Source organism: Phragmites australis, chromosome 23 (genome assembly GCF_958298935.1).
Source record: "Phragmites australis chromosome 23, lpPhrAust1.1, whole genome shotgun sequence".
NCBI lineage: Eukaryota > Viridiplantae > Streptophyta > Magnoliopsida > Poales > Poaceae > Phragmites > Phragmites australis.
In genome coordinates, this window is record NC_084943.1 from 707,909 (window position 1) to 729,743 (window position 21,835).

The 21,835-nt window shown below is 42.5% G+C and overlaps 3 protein-coding genes across 12 annotated transcripts; 2 read left to right on the forward strand and 1 right to left on the reverse strand.

Annotated features, from left to right (window-relative positions):
- Positions 1–1,014: 1,014 nt before the first annotated feature.
- Positions 1,015–3,487, forward strand: LOC133906727 (pentatricopeptide repeat-containing protein At1g22960, mitochondrial-like). The gene has a single exon (XM_062348705.1). It carries the CDS (start codon positions 1,313–1,315, stop codon positions 3,467–3,469), a length of 2,157 nt encoding a protein of 718 aa, XP_062204689.1. The 5' UTR covers positions 1,015–1,312; the 3' UTR covers positions 3,470–3,487.
- A 4,492-nt stretch (positions 3,488–7,979) lies between these two features.
- LOC133906529 (uncharacterized) lies at positions 7,980–18,088 on the reverse strand. Of its 10 annotated transcripts, none has more exons than XM_062348457.1 (10): positions 17,872–18,088; positions 12,874–12,949; positions 12,382–12,725; positions 12,126–12,230; positions 11,582–11,862; positions 10,363–11,091; positions 9,424–10,259; positions 9,123–9,334; positions 8,782–9,037; positions 7,980–8,499 (listed from the first exon to the last, which is right to left on the reverse strand). In XM_062348457.1, the coding sequence occupies exons 7-10, from the start codon at positions 9,790–9,792 to the stop codon at positions 8,191–8,193; spliced, it is 1,146 nt and encodes a 381-aa protein (XP_062204441.1). In that variant the 5' UTR covers positions 9,793–10,259; positions 10,363–11,091; positions 11,582–11,862; positions 12,126–12,230; positions 12,382–12,725; positions 12,874–12,949; positions 17,872–18,088; the 3' UTR covers positions 7,980–8,190. The 10 variants fall into 10 exon arrangements, with proteins under 10 accessions (XP_062204441.1, XP_062204448.1, XP_062204449.1 ...); XM_062348464.1 differs by having other exon boundaries at positions 10,363–10,965; positions 11,039–11,091; positions 12,382–12,949; XM_062348465.1 differs by having other exon boundaries at positions 10,363–10,965; positions 11,039–11,115; positions 12,382–12,949.
- Positions 14,304–15,699, forward strand: LOC133906530 (protein CENTRORADIALIS-like). The gene is made up of 4 exons (XM_062348467.1): positions 14,304–14,617; positions 14,718–14,779; positions 14,967–15,007; positions 15,096–15,699. Exons 1-4 carry the CDS (start codon positions 14,417–14,419, stop codon positions 15,311–15,313), a joined length of 522 nt encoding a protein of 173 aa, XP_062204451.1. The 5' UTR covers positions 14,304–14,416; the 3' UTR covers positions 15,314–15,699.
- Positions 18,089–21,835: the final 3,747 nt, after the last annotated feature.

The window sequence follows — 21,835 nt, forward strand, 5'->3', positions numbered from 1 at the left end:
CTAGAAAATAGAGGCACCTCTCTCTATGACGAGGTCAACAAAGTATATGTTCTCAGAGATAAATACCGTTGTACCAGCTACAAGAAACACTGTAGCTAGCACCCAAGGAGCAGGGATCACTGCAATAGAGACAAGTCCAGCTCCGGGCCAGGGAGGACATCGTCGAGCACCAACCCGAGACAACCAACACCTAAATGCGGTCACCATGAGTAGTCTACGCACACGAGCCACGGTCACCATGGCAAAAGCACCGTATAGAGACCACGAGCATGGCGTGAACTCCACCTGCAAAACATGCACGAAGACGTGACACAAAAACCACCCTAGAAGCGCCACCACCACCACGATCAAGGGCACATGCACGACTGTGCACCCAAGGCCAAGCTTTGTCACACAAGGTTCACCATACCTCACCACACGGACTAGCAAGCACACAACGACGGGGCACAACCACGGAACAGGCAAAGAAGAGCGCTGGAGAATGGAGGGGGGAAGGTTCGAGGAGAAAGTGGAGAGTTGGTGGGATCGATTGATCCACATGGAAAGGAACCACTAGAGATATAGCCAACTGAACCAAGGGATAACGCATGCCGCCGCCATCCAAATCCGTCGGGAGCACAAACCACCCAGCTAGAACAAAGTGTCCCCAAGTACGACAACACCCCTTTTAAAACCCTCCTAAGAAGGTATGGAGGACGACCAGGCCATATGGGCTGCTCAGCCACAAGGGCCGAAAGCGGCCCACCAGTTCGAAACCTCCTCCTTTTCTTTTTTTTCATTATAAAATTTGCTCAAATTTAAATTTCACTCCATTTCAAATCCAAATTTTAAAGAGAAAACCCATCAAATTCAAACACATTCAACCTTTCCTTCAAACTACGTATACAGTCCGTACGACCAATGACACCCGTTGTAGTGTACTAGTGTGAACATGCTTATAGTTTGGGTTTTGTGCTCGTGAATTGAAAACGAGGCAGACCTCTAAATGAATACAATATGCTATAGTATCCCTCTCTCCCACTCAAACCCGCGGCGCCTCCTCTCTTGGTTACCAGCCGCAGCCGCAGCCGCAGCCGCCTAGGCCTCCTCCCGTCGTCAACGCCGCCTGGGGGATTCCGGTCCTGCCCCTCTCCTTCTCGCCCTCTACACCAGGTCGGGGGCCGCCGCCTGCGGGCGCCTTCGACCTCCTACGGCTGCCGGAATCTGGTGTGGCGCCGCCGCCGCCGCCGCATTGGTGCAGGAAGCACTCGTCGCCGCCGCCGCGTCGTCATTAATGGCGAGGCATCGCCGGGTAGTACTAGAACCTTAATCCATGCTATTCAATATCCCATACTGCAACTCACAAGCTCCTGCTGCCGCCACCGCCGTCGCAGCTATCTCCAGCCTCCGGTTCTCCTCCACCTCGCCGGCGTTGATTCCTTCGACGCCTCCTCTGCCCGAGGAGAACCCATTCGCCGCACTCCTCGCCTCTGATCCCCCACCGCCGGAGCCTCTCCGCCAGGTGCTCGCCACGGGCGACGTCCACGTCACGCTCCGCGGCCTCCCGGGCCTCGCGCGCCAGCTGTTCCGGTGGGCGGAGACCACAACGCGCGGCTTCCCCCGCTCCGCCGCCACGTTCGCCGCCGTCCTCGTCCCGCTCGCCGAAGCCAACCACATCCGAGCCGCCTACCCCGTCTCCCTCCGCGCCCTCCACCTCGGTCTCCTCCTCCCCGTCGTGTCCCTCCTCCTCTCTTCCACTCCCCTCTCTCGCTCCCATCGATCCCTACTCAGCCTCCTCCTACGCTTGTCCACCAATCACTCGACGGAATGCGAAGCCCACGACGCCACGGGCACGCCCACCACCTGTTCGACGCTGTGCCTCGCTGCCTTCCGTGAGATGGCGCGCCACGGCGTGGCCCCTGACGTCAAGGATTGCAACCGTGTGCTGCGCTCTCTGCGTGACGCGGCCAGGTGGGACGACGTTTGGGCTGTGCATGCAGAGATGCTCCAGCTTGGGGTTGAGCCGAGCATTGTCACGTACAATACGTTGCTGGATTCATACTTCAAGGAGGGAAAGAGGGATGAGGCTGACATGCTGCTGAGGGAGATGAAGACACAGGGGACTGGTTGCTTGCCAAACGATGTCACTTACAATGTGGTGATTAGTTGGTTGGCCAGGAAAGGTGAGCTGGAGAAGGCAGCAGAGCTGGTTGACTTCTTGCGGCTATCCAAGAAAGCTTCATCCTTCACTTATAACCCACTTATCACTGGGTTGTTTGCAAAGGGTTTTGTCAGAAAGGTTGAAGCTTTGCAGTTGGAGATGGAGAATGAAAGTATTATGCCTACAGTGGTGACATACAATGCAATGATTCATGGGCTGCTTAAAAGTAGGCAGGTGGAGGCTGCGCAGGTGAAGTTTGTGGAAATGAGGGCGATGGGCTTGCTGCCAGACTTGATCACGTACAATTCGTTGATAAATGGATATTGTAAGGCAGGTAATTTGAAGGAGGCATTTTGGTTGCTTGGTGATTTGAGGCGTGCAGGGTTAGTACCAACAATTTCAACATATAATATTATTATAGATGGTTATTGTAGATTAGGTGATTTAGAGGAAGCTAGGAGATTCAAAGAAGAAATGGTAGAGCAGGGCTGTTTGCCCGATGTTTGTACATATACGATTCTCATGAATGGTTCATGTAAGGTGAGGAATGTTGCTATGGCAAGAGAGTTCTTTGATGAGATGCTGAGCAAAGGTTTGCAGCCAGATTGCTTTGCCTATAATACAAGGATTTGCGCCGAGCTAACACTAGGGGCTACTTCCAAGGCTTTGCAGTTGAGGGAGGTGATGATGTTGAAAGGAATATCTTCTGATACCGTCACATACAATATTCTTATTGATGGACTGTCCAAGACTGGTAACCTGAAAGATGCCTATGATCTGTGGGTGAAGATGGTCGGTGATGGTTTACAGCCTGACTGTATCACATACACCTGCTTGATTCATGCGTACTGTGAGAGTGGACTCCTAAGGGAAGCAAGGAATTTTTTTAAGAGCATGGTCTCAAGTGGTTTGCCACCCTCAGCTGTGACCTACACCGTTTTTATTCACACATATTGTAGAAGAGGAAATCTTTATTCAGCATATGGTTGGTTCCGGAAGATGCTGGAGGAAGGAGTTGAACCTAATGAAGTAACATATAATGTGCTCATACATGCACTATGCAGGATGGGCAGAACTGACTTGGCTTATCATCATTTTCATGAGATGCTGGATAGGGGATTGGCGCCAAACAAATACACATATACTTTGTTGATAGATGGGAACTGTAAAGAAGGCAACTGGGTGGATGCAATAAGATTTTATTTTGAAATGCATCAGAATGGTATTCATCCAGATTATTGCACACATAATGCCTTGTTTAAGGGATTTGATGAAGGCCACATGCATCATGCAATTGAGTACTTGGAGAATGTTGTTTTGGGTGAATAGAATTGGTCTCTGTGAAATCATCCTGTTGTCCTTTCTTGGTGGATATGTCTCTGTAAGAACTTTCTCCTATATGCATGCATATTTCTCTTCATCAGTGCTTCATTATTAGCTTTGCTCATATCTTCAAGCATATTTTAATTTTTTGTTCAGTCAGGAGATGGTAGATGGAGATTGGGGGCAATTCCTCTTGGGGGTGGGTGGGTGGGGGGGGAGTTTGTGACAATGTTCTCTGAGTTAAGCAGCTGCGACAGTTGGGTGCTTCCCAAATGAATAGTTAAGCACAAGCTGGCCTTCTTCTTACTGCTCCAGAGATGATAGATGGAGTTTGGGGGCAATTCCGTTCAAAAGGAGAAAAACAGAGTTTGGGCAATGTTATCCGGGTGAAGCAGCTGGGTACTTCCAAATGAATAGTTAAGCACAAACAAGTCTTCCTCTTGTTGCTTAAACCTCGTCACAATTCTTTCCTTGGTTTATACTCATGGAGATATTGTAGCATCTGCTCTGTAGGTGTGATTAGTTGGCCGTATAGATCTTGTTCATATGAATCGTATATGCAGGCTGAAGGGAAGCAGGCTGAGCGGAGTTATATTTGTTGAAAAGAAGAGTGTTTGTGTATCTGTCTGGACAGACCGAGCTAGGTTTTTGTTTGGTTGACTGAATCTGAGCTCACATGAGCAAATACAAGAATTGATATTGTGATTGATTGCTCATATAAAGATGATTTTGTGATACTCACAAGTGAACCCGTTTGCGTGATTAATTGCAAGCTCCTGCATCCGCCGAACTAGGCTGCGAAGGGAAGCTCGAATCGAGGTTCCCTTCTGGGTCAGGTTGTGAGCGTACATTTGTATCCGTCAGGTCAGACTGGAACAATACATGCGTGCAACCAAATACGTTTCTCTCTGAGATTATACGCATTCATTGGGTCAGGTTGCTATTATGCGGGCAACTAATCAGACCTTATAGAGCCTGTTCTATTTCTTCTAATGCGCTTTTGAAATTGTTTTACCTTAGTATCAGGAACTTCTCATTTGATTACTCTGACCTTATCAAATTTATCGGTAATACATATATGAAATATTATCAACCGACACGTCTCTGGGTTCAATGTGCCATAACTTCTTGTAATCCATCCTTGTGTGCTAGGTGTTCGATTCTTCGCTTTCTGTACTTAAAAGAGAAAGACAAAATACATTTGATAAATTATAATAATTGAGGAATGCCATCAATTTTGTTACAGTTGTATTTGCCATGTTAACAGATTACCTAGATACTATCTACCTTGACCGTTTGTGTATGATCTTGGTTACATGTTTTGAACTATGAGCGCACGTTGTTTCGCATTAAGAAAATTACCTTTTATGGGTACTACATGTTAGTAAATGTTTATTTTCATTTAAAGTATTCTGAGGTTCGTTCTTCAAATTTTGCAAATTGTGTACTTAAAGTTACTTGGTTAGTGATTCACTAGATGGAAGTGAAAGATGTTAGAATAACAACTTATATTAAATAGTAGCTTCTGAGGGCAATATATAGAGTACATGAGAAAGTACATGATAAGTACTCTAGTAACCTATCCGTAACAGATAAGGATTCTATATACCTAACACCCCCTCAAATACAAGACGTATGCAATAACGTTGTATTTGAAAGAGATGACACTAAATAATAAACTTAGGCTAATACATCCAAAAACCGTATCTTCAAAGCCGTCGTAGAGTGGAGTCTTAGTAATCCTGTCGAATCAAGTCGAAGAAGTGCAAAGCGAAGTACAAGAGTAAAGTCGTGATGAAGACAACAAAAGAATACCATTAGTCAAGAATCGCAACAAAATGATGATGAGTAGCAAGACAACCAAATAAGTTGTCACTAGAGTTACGAAAAGACTAAAATAACACAAGAATGCCCTAGATCAAGAATTGCAAATACAACGATGACAAGAGACAACAAATGAAGTTATCACTAAAGCTACAGAAAGATCTAGATAGCTAAGTTGCATCAATAACGACTCGAAAGAAAATCGACTAATGATAAAGGAATATATGGACTTGAACGGTATAGACGAACTCAAAGTAAGACTAAAACTTGGATGAATACATCAGAAAAGCAAATACTAAAGTTAGACATAAAAAAAGCTAGCAGCATACCAAACTGCAGCAACATCCATATGACAACCAACAGAGCGTGCTGTGACAAGCGATGACATAGAGCTCTCGGCAGCGACGCGACGATCTGTGCCAAAGTAAGATGAAGGGGTCCAAAGGAGCATAAATACCAGCGGGAAGAGAGAACCCTTCAATGGATCCAAACGGGAGCAACAACCGTTGATCCATTGAAAAAAAAAACAGAGAAGAGCAGCTTTGTGCAGATGAATTGCACATGACGAGCAGATCACCTCAGAACAGTAACCTACCTAATGAACAGTACCAGATGAATACTGTAGGCCCTATCGGAGAACGCCGTAGATCCAGTCGCGTCGGGCGGCTGAATAGTACCAGGTGGATGAGCAGTGTCGGGTGAACAATACTGTAGACCTGATCGGAGAGATGGGTAGCCGGCTGATGAGAAAGTCGGCGGCGGCGGGTGGTTGGATCAGGACGAGTTGCAGCGTCCAAAAAAACCTAGCTCTAATACCATATTAGGAGTATCAACTTGTATTCAACAGTAGTTTCTAAAAGCAATATATACAATACATAAGGGAGTACAGAACAATAACTCTAGTAACCTATACGTAAGGGATAAGGACTCTATATACCTAACAAAAGGAATATGGTCTATGTGCAAATCAGCTTTGACAACATGCATAATAACAGAATCATGGACGATTTAATACTTCATATAATATACCTTTACTCATGTGATTACTTAAGTGGTACTAATGCCTAGCATAGTTAGGTAAGGTCCATTTTCTTAATTCTATGGAATGAGGATGTACACATATTCCCTCGTTTGATTTGTTTGTCTCCCTTTTTCCAAAATACACCCCTAAGCCTTGGTGAATTATGTATTAGAAGCACTTTGCGGATATTCTGTGTTAAGAAATCAATTAGGCGTTGCCTTTCGTGAATGCTACTGTCTAATGCAATTTCATTCGTTTGATTTATCAAGAATCAGTTTTGAACTTCTTTTTTTCTAGGGTAAATTTGATCCGTGCTATTATGAAATCGTATGTTTTGAAAAATGCCACTACAAAGTGCTATACCTGGCTGGTGTCATTACAATTTTGTGCGGCTTCAAAACATGCTATTTTGTACACCTCCGCCCTTTGGGCTCACCTGCAGGCCATCGTATTTCAGTATGGACTGCATTGCCCCCGCCCACCACCCAACAGCTTCTTGGTTGGACTCAACTAGTTAACTCGTCACCGCGCCGTGCGCAATTAACCCTAGCTCGGTTGCGCCCGATTAACCCTAGCTCACGGCAGCGGAGGCGGCAAAGACGGCAGGTCGAGCTCCAACGCAAGGTACGCCCTCCGCATCCTCCTGCGACAGGGCACCATGAAGTGCGGGTCGGGCTCCAACGCAACCTCGAGGTAGTTGGAGGAGCTTCCACTTGTGGATTGCCCGGCGTGTGGAATTGTGGTGGTGAAGCTACTAAGCAAGCAACCATATTCGTATGATGAAGTGTTTTACAAGTGTGAGAACAATGTTTCAGTAAGTTGGTTGAATTATTCAATTCTTTCCATGTATGTTCAATGTGAATGGTGTGTTTGTGCAGAACGATAAGACATGTGTTGATATGTGCATCGGACTATGATCATGCACTACTTAATTGGGTTGATTTATGTCACATGGTTCATGAGTTAGCTGGTACCATGATGCACTGGTACATTTTAGCAGTGCACATTGAATACTATGGGCTAATTTTATTAGGTGTATCAGGAGGGAATGCTAAACTTCTCCCAAAATTTAGAATTCAAGGTAGTAACATAATTTTTCCGAGCACTAAACTTCGTAACACCTAGTAATTTTTCAGAACTCGTGCACATTAGATCATATATCTTCTGCTGATATTTGATTATTCATTTATACATGAACATAAACATCAAATAAATCTATTTGCCTTATTGCCTTCTCAGACTGTATCGTCTAAGGGAAATGAGAGAAATTGCAATGCTCATGAACTGAAGCTTTTCATGATTTTACTTAGATCATGATTGGAGATTGTTAGAATTAGTTTCCCTTTTCCTTATCTTTTGATATACATAAGGTGGCATTTACATTCTTACTATGTTCACTGTTTATACGACTCGTGAACAACCAAGGTATAGTACTGCCTCTGGTCAGATTCACTTGCCATTTAGGTCACTAATACGGTCTCCAATGCAGAACTTTGACCACTGCTTTTCCTGAGCATATGCTATAAAATTAATAAATTCATAATGACATTGATGTAACTTTGATGATGGCTCCATTAACATTATTTTCATGAGACAAAACTAAATAATTTTATATATAGTAATCATCAAAGTTTTGAATGTTTGACCGCACACATTCTAGGACGACATCTATTTTGGACCAAAGGTAGCAAGGGACAATTACCAAGGTCTCACATGCTGTTGTAATTACATAATATGCTGGAGAACAATAGCTTAAACTGACAGTACGGTGTATCATCTTTTGTATTAGACCGATCTTGATATTCTAGGAATACAACTTGGGGAAAACTAAATCGCAGCTGGCACCTACAGTTCTCAGCATTTTGATAATGGATCTATACAGTCACACAGCTGAGGGCTCTTCTCCTACCAAGAGTGCCTTGAGAATTTGGTCAGTCCATCCATCTACCAGCATGAACATATGGCCACCTTCTGGGACTTCATGGTACTTGATCCATGGAAGCTTCTTGGAAATGTACCGCTGCAGTTCAACAAGCACCAACCTATCTTCATATCCTTGCCAGATGTGTACAGAACCCTCATTTTGAGGAAACGGATTGGTAATATTCATTGGATCAAACTCCCAGCTTCCAAAAGCGACAAGTAAATCACGGTGGATTGATTCAGAAGTGCCTTGCTGCCTTGATTTATTCTGAAAAGAAATAGCAAATGAATGCTATGTCAACAAATCTTAAAAAAGGGGTAGGTTATTTTGTATAGCACTGGTTTAGGTGAACATTGAATACAAATGTTTCTTTTGTATATTCTTTCTTCCTGTAATTTTCATGTAGATGTATGATTATATTATTGTCTCTACGACGTAAACACAGAGGAAGCAAGTCCTTTTATTACATTTTTAACCAAAGTACTCTGTGAAGTGTATTTCTTGTGCTGCAATCTTTCTTGTACATTTATATCTGAGGCCGTGATTTACCTCAATGGTTCTTGGCATTGCCATCATCTTCTGAAGAACCTCCATATCATGTTTGCTAAATATTCCAGGGTGGTCCATGGCTGCCGCAGAAGAAAGGGTCATCCACATGTAGAGCAAGGAAGGCATGTTGTGTGCAATCCAGAGGGTCCTCTGCTCTGGCACATTCAGTTTCTTGAAGGCCTGCCTGGATAATTCAGCTGGGAAAGAAGGCCACCAGTAGTTGATAATTGGCACAACTAGCGCAGCTCCTGCGAGCCTGCACACACGGCATATGTAGCTTTACAACCATGAAGAGTTGCATATGTCATAAACATGTATATGGCTGGGGTTTCTGTTTTTGCCTGTGAGGTATATACTGGAGGCATCCCCAAATTGAGTATCCTCCCATTGATACTCCTAAGACATAGAACTTCTGTCCAAGCTCCAGCTGGTCGGCGAGCTCCTCGATATCCAGTGCCTCGCTCTTGACATCCCGCCTGGGGTTCGGGTCACTTTCCCCGTACCCAGCTCTATCAAAAGCAAGCAGGTAAATTCCCAGATCTCCCACAAGCTCCTGAATTTACAGAGAAAGAAAACAGTAAGCTTAATATGAAGAAATAAACTGATATTTGACTTCTAGTTGTGCTGTGCTGTCTGCTTTACCTTAGAAACAGGCAAGGGAAAGTCCTTAGTGGTATCAAATGCATGTACTGTGATGACCTTGTACTTGGCCTTGTCTTTCTCTGCTCCGTCTTCTCGGTATGCAAGGTACCTTCCATCCCTGAGCTTGATCCTGGGGGATGTCAGAGGAGGCCCACCTGGTGAGCCACACGGTTTCGGAGGCGGTGGCCGGAGAATTGCCTGGAGTGCCCAACCGAGGAGCACAATTGGCAGAACAAAGACTAACTTAGGAGCCATTTCTTCAAGATCTGGCGCTTCAGGTTTGAGAAGACAAATGTGAATGTAGCTTTGAGTGGCAGGGCAAACACGCAATCTTGGTTGTCCTTTATTGCATTGGTGACCTGTTTGCATCAGATGGCCTCCCTCACTTTTATTATTTATGTATTTCACACCTCTTGCTTTAGCATGTTGCTTACTCTAGACATATGGCTGTTATATCCACATGGACATTTAGACCCAAATCTATCTCTGTTTTTGCAATTGTGACGTGAATTTGAATATTATTCGCTGTTTTGCAGAATTACGAATTTGCAGTCATGCACCATGGAGAAGGGGCACAGATCTGGCGTGTGACAGTACCACCGAGTCTGTTGAGTGCAGTGAATCCTGCCTGCCAGTTTTTTGCTGGGTAAATGATACGGCTGCACGTGCTGTTTTCATGCCCTGTGCATCAACAACTCCTGTGCAGGATTGCAGCTGCAAGATCTCACTAGTGAGGAAGAGAATAAGGGATAAGATTTGTCAAGCTGCTGTAGTACACAGGCCTAGTCATCTCTGATTCGCTGGTGGTGCCTAGCTCAGAGGCGTGCCCTATGTCTCTGGTTCATAACAGAATCAGGTAATCAGCAGGAGTTACAATGTGCAACACCACTCACTTCTTCGCTTGCAATCTAGTAGTACTAAAAGAATCCCTTATCTTACCAAAAATGTTTTCATGCCTTTGTTGGCTTCAGAGCCCAGGCAACTCTGTACACACGTAGATTGGTACAGTAGTTACGCGGAGAGAAGTGGGCAGCCACGAGCCCAATCTGCTTGATTTCTATCGCCTCAAAAAATAGGGTTTATATGGAAAGTCACAATTAATCACCAATTACTTCACTCTTGATTCCTTCTCTTTCTTAAATTGCACACCTAATCAAATAATCCGTGAATCCCGTGAATTTGAAAAGCCGTCCATCTAAAAAAGGAAAACCCCTCCGGCCATCTCAAAAGAAAAAGAATGACCCTCCAAACTCCACTGCTCCACACGCCGCCGCTGGACTGGGTCAGATTATTGATTCGATGTATTACGCCAAGCCTCTCAAGTTGAATATGGTCTCACTGAGCCGACGCCGACCCAGATTCGAGGTGTGACATTCTCTTAATGAAATCCTAGAGGACGTCCTCCCCCTCGGTGCTCTTTTTTTTTTTATGTATTACACATGCACATTTACAAACTTTCAACTCCTATTACAATATTATTGATTCCATGTGTGTGCACACACCATGTAGTTTCTAGTGAAGCATAAAGCTTTGTGTCTGCCGCTGCCAAGTTTTCAGAAATCAAGCTTAGGTAGTTGTGATAAACAATTCACCAGTACCAGAACCAGCCGAGTACCTGACTGCTGCCAAATTTCTGCTTGCCTTAACAGACCCCGCAACTTTTGTAGGCTGCATACGAGCAATGTGCAATGTCTGTCGGCATTTGACACAGAAAGATTGTCTGAAGAAATATTCACACACTAAGGCTACTCCCAATGCTAGTTTATTAGACATTAATTAGGTGTTCACGTAAGCAAAAAGATGATGTGATAAGTAATTTAAAGATGAGAGAGAATGAGCTTGTTTCTTATAGAAGAAACTAGCTCTTTGAGCAACCCTAAATGATTGAGAGACAATAAATTACTTTATGACACCTCAAGAAACTAACAACATATGCATACATTGTAAACTTATTTCTTAACATTAATTTTTTATCCTCTCTCTTTTTAGATATCACCTAAGAAACAAAGCATTGAGAGTAGCCTAATAATCCCGCAGCTTGCCGCCAAGTGGGGTAAAAGTTTAATATCTCCAAATCTCGTGGCCATTGTCCACCCCCATCGATGAACACACCCACAATAACAACTTTGAGTATTATCTTGTGTGCTTGGATACTGACCTGTAGTCAATCAAGGGGATACACATTGACCCATGGAGATTCGTTGGAGCATTGCCTCTTCCCTCTAAAGTCTTCATGTCATGATCTGAATATCTAATTGCCTCCCCACGTTGGCCCACAATGATCCTCCCATCAGTATGCAGTATGCATTCAGGTTGGTTACTTACCACTCTGCATGTTCAGGGACTCGGGCTCATTGGATGGCTCCTTTTTGCCGAGGCACCTCCAACTCCAAAGGTGTGGAATAACAGCTTATGACAACAACCAAGAAACATCGCCATCTGCATGGAAGTGAAAGATGGTTATTGTGGCCTATAAATATACAAAGCTCACTAATGAAGCGAAATGTTGAAAAAGCAACAATTTTACTTTTCTTACTGTTTTTGTACAGGTAACTAGTGAAAATATAAACTCGTGCAACAAACACACTGGTAATTCGCAGATGATATTTGCCTGTATGTAAAGCTTGCCCTAGACACTAGCCAGTTGCCATCAGTCAGCATACTGACTAAAAGATGCACAGGGTACGAAATCTGCTGTGTACCAATTATTGGTAGCCGCCTGATATTGGTTTCTCCCATAGAACTCAGCAGCTGATCCATCTTTCTCCAAACAGTTTTGTACTTCACTAAAAGTAACTTGAAAATCACTGAAATCAGTAGAGAGAAAAAAATGAAATCGATGCAAATCATTTGATGTAGGGCTCTGAAAGTCCTAACATAATCTTGCTAGACTGGACATTTGCCAAAAACTAGATCCTGTTGGGATTTCCTACCAACGGAGATAAGATAAGCACTTACCATTGTTTGGAACAGCTACGAGATTCCACTACCTCAGCTAGGTGTCAACCAAATATCATGCATTGGCCGGGAGAACAAAATTGTCTCCATGCTGTACTTGGCTCCACTTCTACCACTTGCGCAAAGTGCCAGGCAGGCATGATTGCATTTGACCATAACACAAGAATGCACAAAACTATACTTGGCTCCACCACTTATGGAAATCTATAAAGATTTTTTAATGCCTCAATCAAGAAGGACATGTGAACTTTTCATAACTGAAATGACTTCTCAGCACTAGACAGCACCCCTACATGGTGAAGTGGTGGCGGCAGTGCATTCTATTCCTTTATTCTCTTCCGTGGCTTGTTGCCATAGCATTTCAAAGAGAGAATAAACAGAGAATAATGGTGAATCAGCTAGTATCACAGTTTGAGGAAAGATTCTAGCAGCAATTGAACTCAAATCCCCTCTTTTCCTTAACAGAAAAAGAGACAGCTAAATGAGGGTTACCTAAACAAATAAGCCTACAAAGATGAACATTTGAGGGTCGAGAGGCTTCCACGCGGACAATGCAGCATCTTATCTCCTAGATAATAAAAAAAATCATTTGAAAACAGGATGATAAGAATATCAGCAGGGAGGTCTTAAGTAAACATCATATCAAGCATGCCAAATGGAATTGATAGTTTCACCAAAAACAAATCATAATTCCTAAGTATCATATTCCTTTTTTCCCATTTAGTTCCAGAAGGGCATACTTTCTATCTTGCCATGAACAATTACATCGAGATGCTTCTTGTTTTTCAAAATAAAGGAATTTTAATGTGCTCTCCAGAAATCAGATTCTACTCTAATTGTTCCAGAATAGCTCATATGCTTCTTTTTTTTCCTTTAGAAAGTGCAGAGATGATACACAAATTCAATAAGGTGATTAAGCATCGAATTCCACAGAGCGCAGAGGCTTCCACGTCGACAGTGAAGCATTTTTTGTCTCCAAGATAATGAAAAAACATAAAAAAAAGTAGGATACAAATATTAGGAAGCCAGGTCTTAATGTGTTGCAGGTAAACATCTACACAAAAATTAATAATTATTATTTTTTGCAAAAACAGGGGGGATCATTCCAAAGCGCTATATTCTGCTTCTTTTCCATTTATCTCCAGAAAGCTATACTTCCTAACTTGCCACAAACAATTTCATCTAGATGCCATTTTTTAAAAAAGAAAAGGTATTTGAAGTGTGTTCTCCAAAAATAAGATGTTAATGATTTTACATAATCGCTCATCATTTTTTTTCTTTTGGAAGAGTATAGACATAATGATACACAACAATTTGATAACATAGTTAAGCATCAAATTCTGCAGAGTGCATTGTCATGCAGACCCTACATATAGGAGGCGAGCACTGTTTCCCAACAAAAAGCAGATAGTTTAGCAGCATAATCTTCACAGACCCACTTTCCTGGAGGTGCGTTATGTTTCATAAAGATATAACATATACTGATATACATAGTGATATATCACATTTTCTTGAGGACTCCACAGTGGGCAAATTGTTCACATGAAAGACTTAATTTCTATAGTGAGAGAATATCTACGGTATGTTCATAAAGGTCCTGATAATAGGTAAAATCCTCAGATAAGGTCAAACAATTTTGCACATTTGTAGTCATCGTTATTCATAACAGATGGTTCTGTTTTCTGATGGAAAACAATGCTGTTGTCCAAAGAGCTTGAAAGAAGATACATGAAGTATTGCTTGCATAGATTCTATCTGCAATTGTTAGAGATAAGATCCTTGGCTGGATTTCTTGGAAAAAGTGGCACTCCCTTCCAGTGGCCTTTTCAGTTAAATCCACAGCAAACCTAACTAAAAAAACACACATGCCTCATATTCTCTTTTGAGCTTACGCTTGACAGCAGGCTCCTTGCCACTATAAATAGGCGCTCATACTCTACCAATGTCCAATAAGCAGCCCACACACACAGCACATCGTTGAGTGGATTAGCCAGAGCATTCATAGCGCCAAATAAAGATACCTGTCCCTCCAAACATGTCTGGGTCTGTGGAGCCTCTTATTGTCGGGCGGGTGATCGGAGAAGTTCTCGATTCCTTTAACCCAAGTGTGAAGATGACAGTGACCTACAACTCAAACAAGCTTGTCTTCAATGGCCATGAGCTCTACCCATCAGCAGTTGTGTCTAAACCAAAAGTAGAGCTCCAAGGGGATGACTTGCGGTCTTTATTCACATTGGTAGAGAGCAGTTAGCTCAATACTGGCAGTTTCATAGTTTACTTCAAATACTTTGCACTAACTATTTCGTCCCTAACGGCCACAATTCTTCAAATTTCAGGTTATGACAGACCCAGATGTCCCAGGACCAAGTGATCCATATCTAAGGGAGCACCTTCACTGGTAATCTTCAGCATTTCTTATATAAATAATGTAAAGTTATTTCTAATCGGTGGCTACTGATTAACTAGACAATAGCATATGTTACTGAGTAAGGTAGTACCACATCTTGCAGACATACAAAACATCATGTTTTCTGAGCACTTATAGTGAGAGTGGTGTGGCTAAATGTTACCCTTTACATTCACAGGATTGTGACTGATATACCTGGGACAACATATGCTTCCTTCGGTAGGTTCTTCCTCTGATTTGTGTTTGGTCTATTCCATTTCCCACTTGTTCTTTTGAATGAATGACCATACACCTTTGAAATTTCCAGGGCGAGAGGTCATAAGCTACGAGAGCCCAAAGCCCAGCATTGGCATCCACAGGTTCATTTTTGTGCTCTTCAAGCAGGATCGCAGGAAGCCTGTAATTGTGCCATCCTTCAGGGACCATTTCAATACACGCCAGTTCGCTGAGGAAAATAACCTTGGCCTCCCTGTGGCTGCTGTATACTTCAATGCTCAGAGAGAAACTGCTGCCAGGAGGCGCTGAAAATTCCAGCTCTCATTATCTGCGTTGTGATAAATAAGGGCCTTCCGATCTTCTTTCTACAAGTCAATGCTCTTATTCTATATTACATGCTCCTAAGTCATACCCTACAAATAAACCAGATGCATTTTGCATATTGTATTGGCATTAGATGTTTTGTAAGCAGCAAGATTGAGAATCATGAGTGATCCATGCTTATAGTCAAATTTTGTGTATCACTGTTTGGTGGACAAGCCCCACAGGCAAAAAAAAGTTCATCTACTGTTTGCAGTATGCCGCTTATGAGCTTCACACTATGTGCACTTTTTCTGACATGCAATCTCCTGGAAACGAAAATTGTTAGATCTTGCTTTGTCACCTTGTAGAGTTGAAGACACGCTAAACTGCATTCAGCTGCTATATTGTTAGAGATGGATAGAAAAGGGTGACATACAATGTATCTAGAGGATTGCCCGATAGAAGTGTTAAAAGTATGAAAATGTATATGTGGTGGGCCTTTTTTCTTATTTTGCCTTCATCTTGTCCTTAAGCCAAATAACAAGAAGTCTATTTCACGCACATTGAATACAATCCATTCATTTGAATCTGACTGTAAACTGGACGCTCATTTCCCTGTTGGCTTCTCCACACGTTCATTAGCTACAACACTCCACTAAACTACATGCTGTTACACTCCATTTTCTTTGCTAGTTGAAGGACTCAGGTACTCAAGAAGTTAAGCTATATTCCTTTTGGATACCTATGCTACTAAAATGCAAACAGGCAAATGAGAAAGAAAAAGAAGAAGTTAGATGTTGAAAGCAATACTGTTAAAAGTTTTCAAAACTAGCAGAAATTCTCACATAACTGTGAGGCATATGAAAATATGCTACGAAAAAAATGTTAGTACAATTTGCAAATTAATAACCCAACATAAATGTAACTTAATATCTTCTAATCTAGATATCGTAGTATGATATATTCAGATTTTATACTTCTAACTTATCTTAATAATGCACAAATGTATCATTTGAACCTATCAAACAATTGGTATATATAATATATATTTCTCCTTTTTCTCCTGATGAATGTGAGAAATTCTAGGTTCAACAGCAAACATGGTTCTTCCAATCTCACCTATACCTAATTTTATTGTATTTTGATATATGATAAGGAAACAAGAGAGTAAAGAACAAAACCAACCAGACACTTAATTGGCTGTATGATTGAACCTTTTCCTTAATAACCATTAAGTGGCCAAAGATGCAAGATGACAATGGCAACACTAAATATAATTAGGACGAATCTTATCGTAGGTGAAAAAAATAGCATAAATCATATGAGAATCTCATGAATACAAGTGTGAGAGCATAAGATAATCTTAGCAATATTCAGATTGAATTACAAAATAGTGTGTCTGCAGATCACCCCGTTAGTATTGGTAAGAGTCTGTCATCAAATCACATTTCTGGTTAGACTTTAAAGCGATTATGACCAATGCAAAAAAATTATCCTGGTTTCTCTTTGTGATAGCATCGAGCACTGACTGAACAAGAATATAAACAAAGTATACCAGGGTTTGTTGATCGCACAGGATCCTTTCATTTTAGAAAAAAAGAAATATGCACAATCCACGGAATGGTTCAAGACTTCAAGGGCAAATGTTTCATTGATCATCACAACAGATTTGAGGTTAGAGAGAAGCATTTGCATACTCTCTGGACAAGAAAGAAAGGAAGGGGCTCAAATTTTGATTCAAAATGAGTGGGTATTACTAGTATGATCATGGAATTCAATTCCGTTTCGTGTTCGAAATCAGACCAGGGGAACAAAGTCACTTGATTTAAATACGTCATTGCCCCAGGTTTGACCCACTGCATCCATGGCATTATAATACCGAGTATTAGTTGCAGACAAAAGTTACTCTGCGTATCATCACACATTGATATTTTATTAAATCCAAAGTATTTTTACATGACATTGTCTACAAAATCCATGATTTAGATGATAACATGTTCTGATTGATGAAAGCTAACACTCATGATGTGCCACACTTACCAGCAGATTTCCTCAATTAGCTGCATGGAAATCTTTCTCAGATAGGCCATATCCTACAAGTTTGTTTCTTTTCACTTGCTCTGTCCTTTGCTGTGTTTAGTGCACGAATATCTCAAAGCTATATAATTGTTCACTTAACGATAGTAGGTTTTTTTCTTTCTTTCTGAACTCTAGATTCCTTTCAGATGCCTAATTCTGCTCTGTGAAACGTGGAACACACCACATCTGCAGTAGCCCAATTTTCTAACGGATATACACAATCACCTCAGCTTGAACAAATCAGTGTAAAACTAGCACGCGACGTTATTAGATAAAAAACACAAAATATCTGCTGGATTAGGATACAATCAATGTAAAACTAGCACAGTTCTGGCCAAGGAAGACAGTAACATGTCCAGCAGTCTGCGCTAATTGAAACGCAAGAGTGAAATTGCTAAACCAGAGACGCCTAAACAAAGCATCGGATCAACAAAACAAGAAAAATAATCCGATCAGAGGGAGGGGAGGACCAAGCGAATTCTCACCAGTCACCGCCGACCCCATCTCGGTGGAAGTAACCGCCGGATGAGGAAGCCCCGCCAGCGATCAGGCGCCCCCCATCCCCCAGCAGCCAATCCCCGGAGCTTGGAGGCGACTCCGAACCCGCCGCTTCCGAGCTGAGCTGTGCGGTTGCGCTTGTGCTCTTGCTCCCCAATCCCCATGGCTACGCTGGGGGCGAACCGTATCTCTTGACGCGCTACGCGAACCGTATCTGAAGACGTATTTCTACACGTATTGCCTACGTTTTAGCGTACGCCGTATAGGACAAGAAAAGAAAAAAAAAAGAAAAAATCAGCCACAAGAACATGTAATTTTGTCCACGATAATTTTGCATTACTCGAACCGGTCCGTGGGCCACGATAATTTTGCATTACTCGAACGTGGCATGCTATGTGCAAGATGGATTAAAATTTTACCGAAATTTCAACTTAAAATTTTGAAAGGAAACAAAATATCTAATTTTAGATTTTGTTCATTGATATGTGAGACTCGTAAAGCTGAGGACGAAATTTCAATCTTTTTCGTTGTGAACGAAAAAAATGTAAAACAAAATTTGTGACGCCTGTTCCTTGCTATTGGCCCGACCCATCTCCCTGCGCTCGAAGTCCAATCCACTCCCTAGCTCGCTCTCTCACCGGCAAGCTAGGCTCGCCTGTCAGCCCCAACCTCGTGCTCTCTTCGCGCTCGCGCTCGCTCTTGCTCCCGAGCGTCACGCCCGCAACCGCCGGTCAAAACCACCGCGCCCACGATCCACCTCTGTGCCCCACGACTCTGCAACGACACCGCTCCCTCTCTACGCTATAAAATGGTCTCTGCAGCACCCCACAACCCTCCCGTTCTCCTTCCACCCTGCCGTCCCAAATCGCACCATCGCCATTGCCATCCCAAAGCTCTGCCACGCGCCGTCCGACGCGTTCGAGCTCTCCTTGGCGACTCTAAGCCCGAACATCGGCTTCCCAGGAGTATGAGGAGTATTCTCCGCCACCCCTCGACGCCTTTCCGCCGCTACGTGACCTTCCCGTCGAACTCTGGTGAGTTTCATCGCCGTGCACCGTCGCCTGCCTTCTCCATTGCGCCTCAAAGCCCACTGACCGGTTCTTTGGCACCACAGGACCCCCACAAGCTTCCACAACCCCTGGATTTCTCTCTCCGCCACGAGACCCACCTTCCCATCGAGCTCCGACCTCACCGTCTGTTTCTCTCCGTCACTGACCACCGTCGAGCCATCTCCGGTCGCCGTGAAGTCTTCGGTGAGAATCCCCATTGTAGTCTCTTTCAATTGCACCATTTCTCATCACGTTTGGTAGCCTGTAGCGCTAGATCGAGTGTCGGTGGCGATGCTTCGGCCATGCCCACGGCGGCGGCGCCAACCGCCAACCCTTCCCAATCACCCTGAGCCGTCAGATCCCTCGCGTGCGGTCAAGATTAGAGGTTTAGATACCATTTCGCCCATTTGAATCGTAGCCGTCGGTTTTGAGATCAACATATTAGATGGTAGCCCAGTCAACCTTGCCACGTCAACGCCACATGTCACAACCACATTAGCAGCCTTGTCCGACGTGGCAAGCCACGTCAACACACCCGAGCCCAGTCAGCAATGACATCATGCTTACGCAATAAATAGGGTTTTCAATACAAAAATAAACCCTTTTATTCTCTGAAATTTGGTAATATTACATTTAGGCCGCATAACTTTTCTGTTTTCACAAAAATACGCCTGTCAATACTGTTATTTTACTTTTAGCCTCCTAAACTGTTATATAATTACAAATAGGTCCCTAAAATTTTACAAATAAATCCCTAGAACTTTATGTTTCTACAATTTAGACCTTGTTCTTTTATAGAAAAGCCCATATAGATTAAAATCCTTATAACTTTTCTGTTATAGTTCTATTTTAAATGATTCTTATGCCTGCGCGATCGTAGCAACGAGTACTTTCCATTAGTAGGCTTTTTATAGTGCTTTGCTACTATTTGGTGTACTGTTTTTAGATGTTTATACTTGCTTGTTTCCAGTGTGCACAATTGCAATAGGAGATGAGCAGTACATGAACCTACAAGACCAGATCTTTGAAGAGTTGAGCAACCCAATGTTGAAGGCAAGTATCCTTGATCACATTGATCCTACTGTAAAAAAGTGTATATTTTACTTTCTAGATGCATGCTTGTGAATATGAATCCCGTGTTTAGGTTTATTAGAACTTTCCGTGATTACCCTTGTCGCTTGTGTTATAGTCTATGTGTCAGGGGTAGCAATGCTTAGTCATGCTATCGAGTCAGGTGGGTTAAGTGTTAATCTGATTAATAGTCTATGCAACATGAACTGGATTAGAAAATCTTTTGTAGCAATATGTATCATAGGGATCTAGGCAGATTGGTGGTTGGTATGGCTGTTGTGTACGCATCGGGAATGTGCGAGTACCTGCTTTAGATCCTAAGGATCGGTTCTTGAAGCCTGTAACCTAGCTGAACAACGTAACTACGAGGCTTATATGGGTATGTCCTGGCCAATAATTAGATATCCTCCTTATTATGTACGCATCATTTGGCTGTTGAGTGGCACAAGAGGGGGCCTGTGCAGTGGATGGGCCTGTGCAGTTGATGTAATCCCTGTTAACGGTGAAACCTTAGTGGGTGTATATGGGTTTGGAGGCGCTTTGTAAAGGTCTTATAGTAAGACCCCTGCTCTTAGCTCTACACCTCGGAAGTGTGAAGCAAAACAGGAATCACGACTTGTGAGTAAAGTGTGCAACCTCTGTAGAGTATAAAATTGATCGATCAGCCGTACTCACGGTTAAAAGCGGGCTTGAACTTTTTCATGATTAGTAGGGATCGTGGATGATTGGTTTTGGGTAGTCGGGTGGTGGTACCCTGATGAGTTGGCAGCCGGATATAGAATATTTGGTGAGTCTGGTAATTGGATGGAATCCAATGAGCTGTTCCTTTAATGTTGGTATCGTCACACATAGTAAATAAGATTACTAAGTCCTTTTTGAGTCCTAGATTAGGATGACATAGATGTAGTAAACCTGAGTCAAGTCTTTCTTACCTTAAAGCTCCATGCCATATTTTTCCACATTTGCTGAGTACTCCATATACTCACGCTTGCCTCCTCACAACCTCTTGATGCTGCTCAGAAGATGAGGACTTTGAGGACATCCTGGTCGATGGAGTTGAGTTCTAGGTGAAGGAAGTTTTCGACGTGAAGACCATGTTCTAGGCTGACACTCCCTCGTACAATGCCTGTGGATGGATGAAAGACCCGCTACTGCTGAAAGTTATCTTAGTGTTTTCTTTAAGACCTACGAGTTCTTTTGTAATGAATTCTATCGTTATGTAATGACACTGTAATGATTTCAATTATGACGTCATCGTATGTATGGAAACTGTTCCTGATATACATGTGGAATGCATTTGATTTGTTCTCTTGAAATTGGGTGTGACAAAATTGAAATCCTATACAACTACAAAATGATTTGTTTCCGAGTTCTGTTGCCCTTTAAGTATAAAGATCACTCTTATATTATCTTTAAAAGTATAAAGATGGTCGGCACGACGCGACGAGTTTGGTTTTGAAGTTGTAAATTGAAGTACTGATATATCAAAATTAAACGAGTCAAGAGTTTGGTAGTTGAGGTTATGAGTTGAATCAGAAACGAAATATCTAATTTCAGAATTTTTTTTTCACTGATATGTGAGACTCATAGAGGAGAGGGCGAAATATTGGTCTTTTCGCCGTGAATGAAAAAAATATAAAACAAAATTGAAATCTAGTACAACTACAAAATGATTTGTTTACGAGTTCTGTTGTCTTTTAAGTATAAAGATCACTCTGATATTATCTTTAAAAGTATAGAGATGGTCAACACGATGCAGCGAGTTTGGTTTTGAAGTTGTAAATTGAAGTATTGATATATCAAAATTAAATGAGTCAAGAGTTTGGTAGTC

Coding starts and splice junctions, on each gene's coding strand:
- LOC133906529 (XM_062348461.1), bottom strand. CDS start 9,792: ATGCAAACAGGTCACCAATGCAATAAAGGACAACCAAGATTGCGTGTT. Junction 9,335..9,423: donor TTCCCTTGCCTGTTTCTAAG/GTAAAGCAGACA, acceptor CTGTAAATTCAG/GAGCTTGTGGGAGATCTGGG. Junction 8,500..8,781: donor CAATGCCAAGAACCATTGAG/GTAAATCACGGC, acceptor ATTTCTTTTCAG/AATAAATCAAGGCAGCAAGG.
- LOC133906727 (XM_062348705.1), top strand. CDS start 1,313: ATGCTATTCAATATCCCATACTGCAACTCACAAGCTCCTGCTGCCGCC.
- LOC133906530 (XM_062348467.1), top strand. CDS start 14,417: ATGTCTGGGTCTGTGGAGCCTCTTATTGTCGGGCGGGTGATCGGAGAA. Junction 14,618..14,717: donor TGCGGTCTTTATTCACATTG/GTAGAGAGCAGT, acceptor TTCAAATTTCAG/GTTATGACAGACCCAGATGT. Junction 14,780..14,966: donor CTAAGGGAGCACCTTCACTG/GTAATCTTCAGC, acceptor TTACATTCACAG/GATTGTGACTGATATACCTG.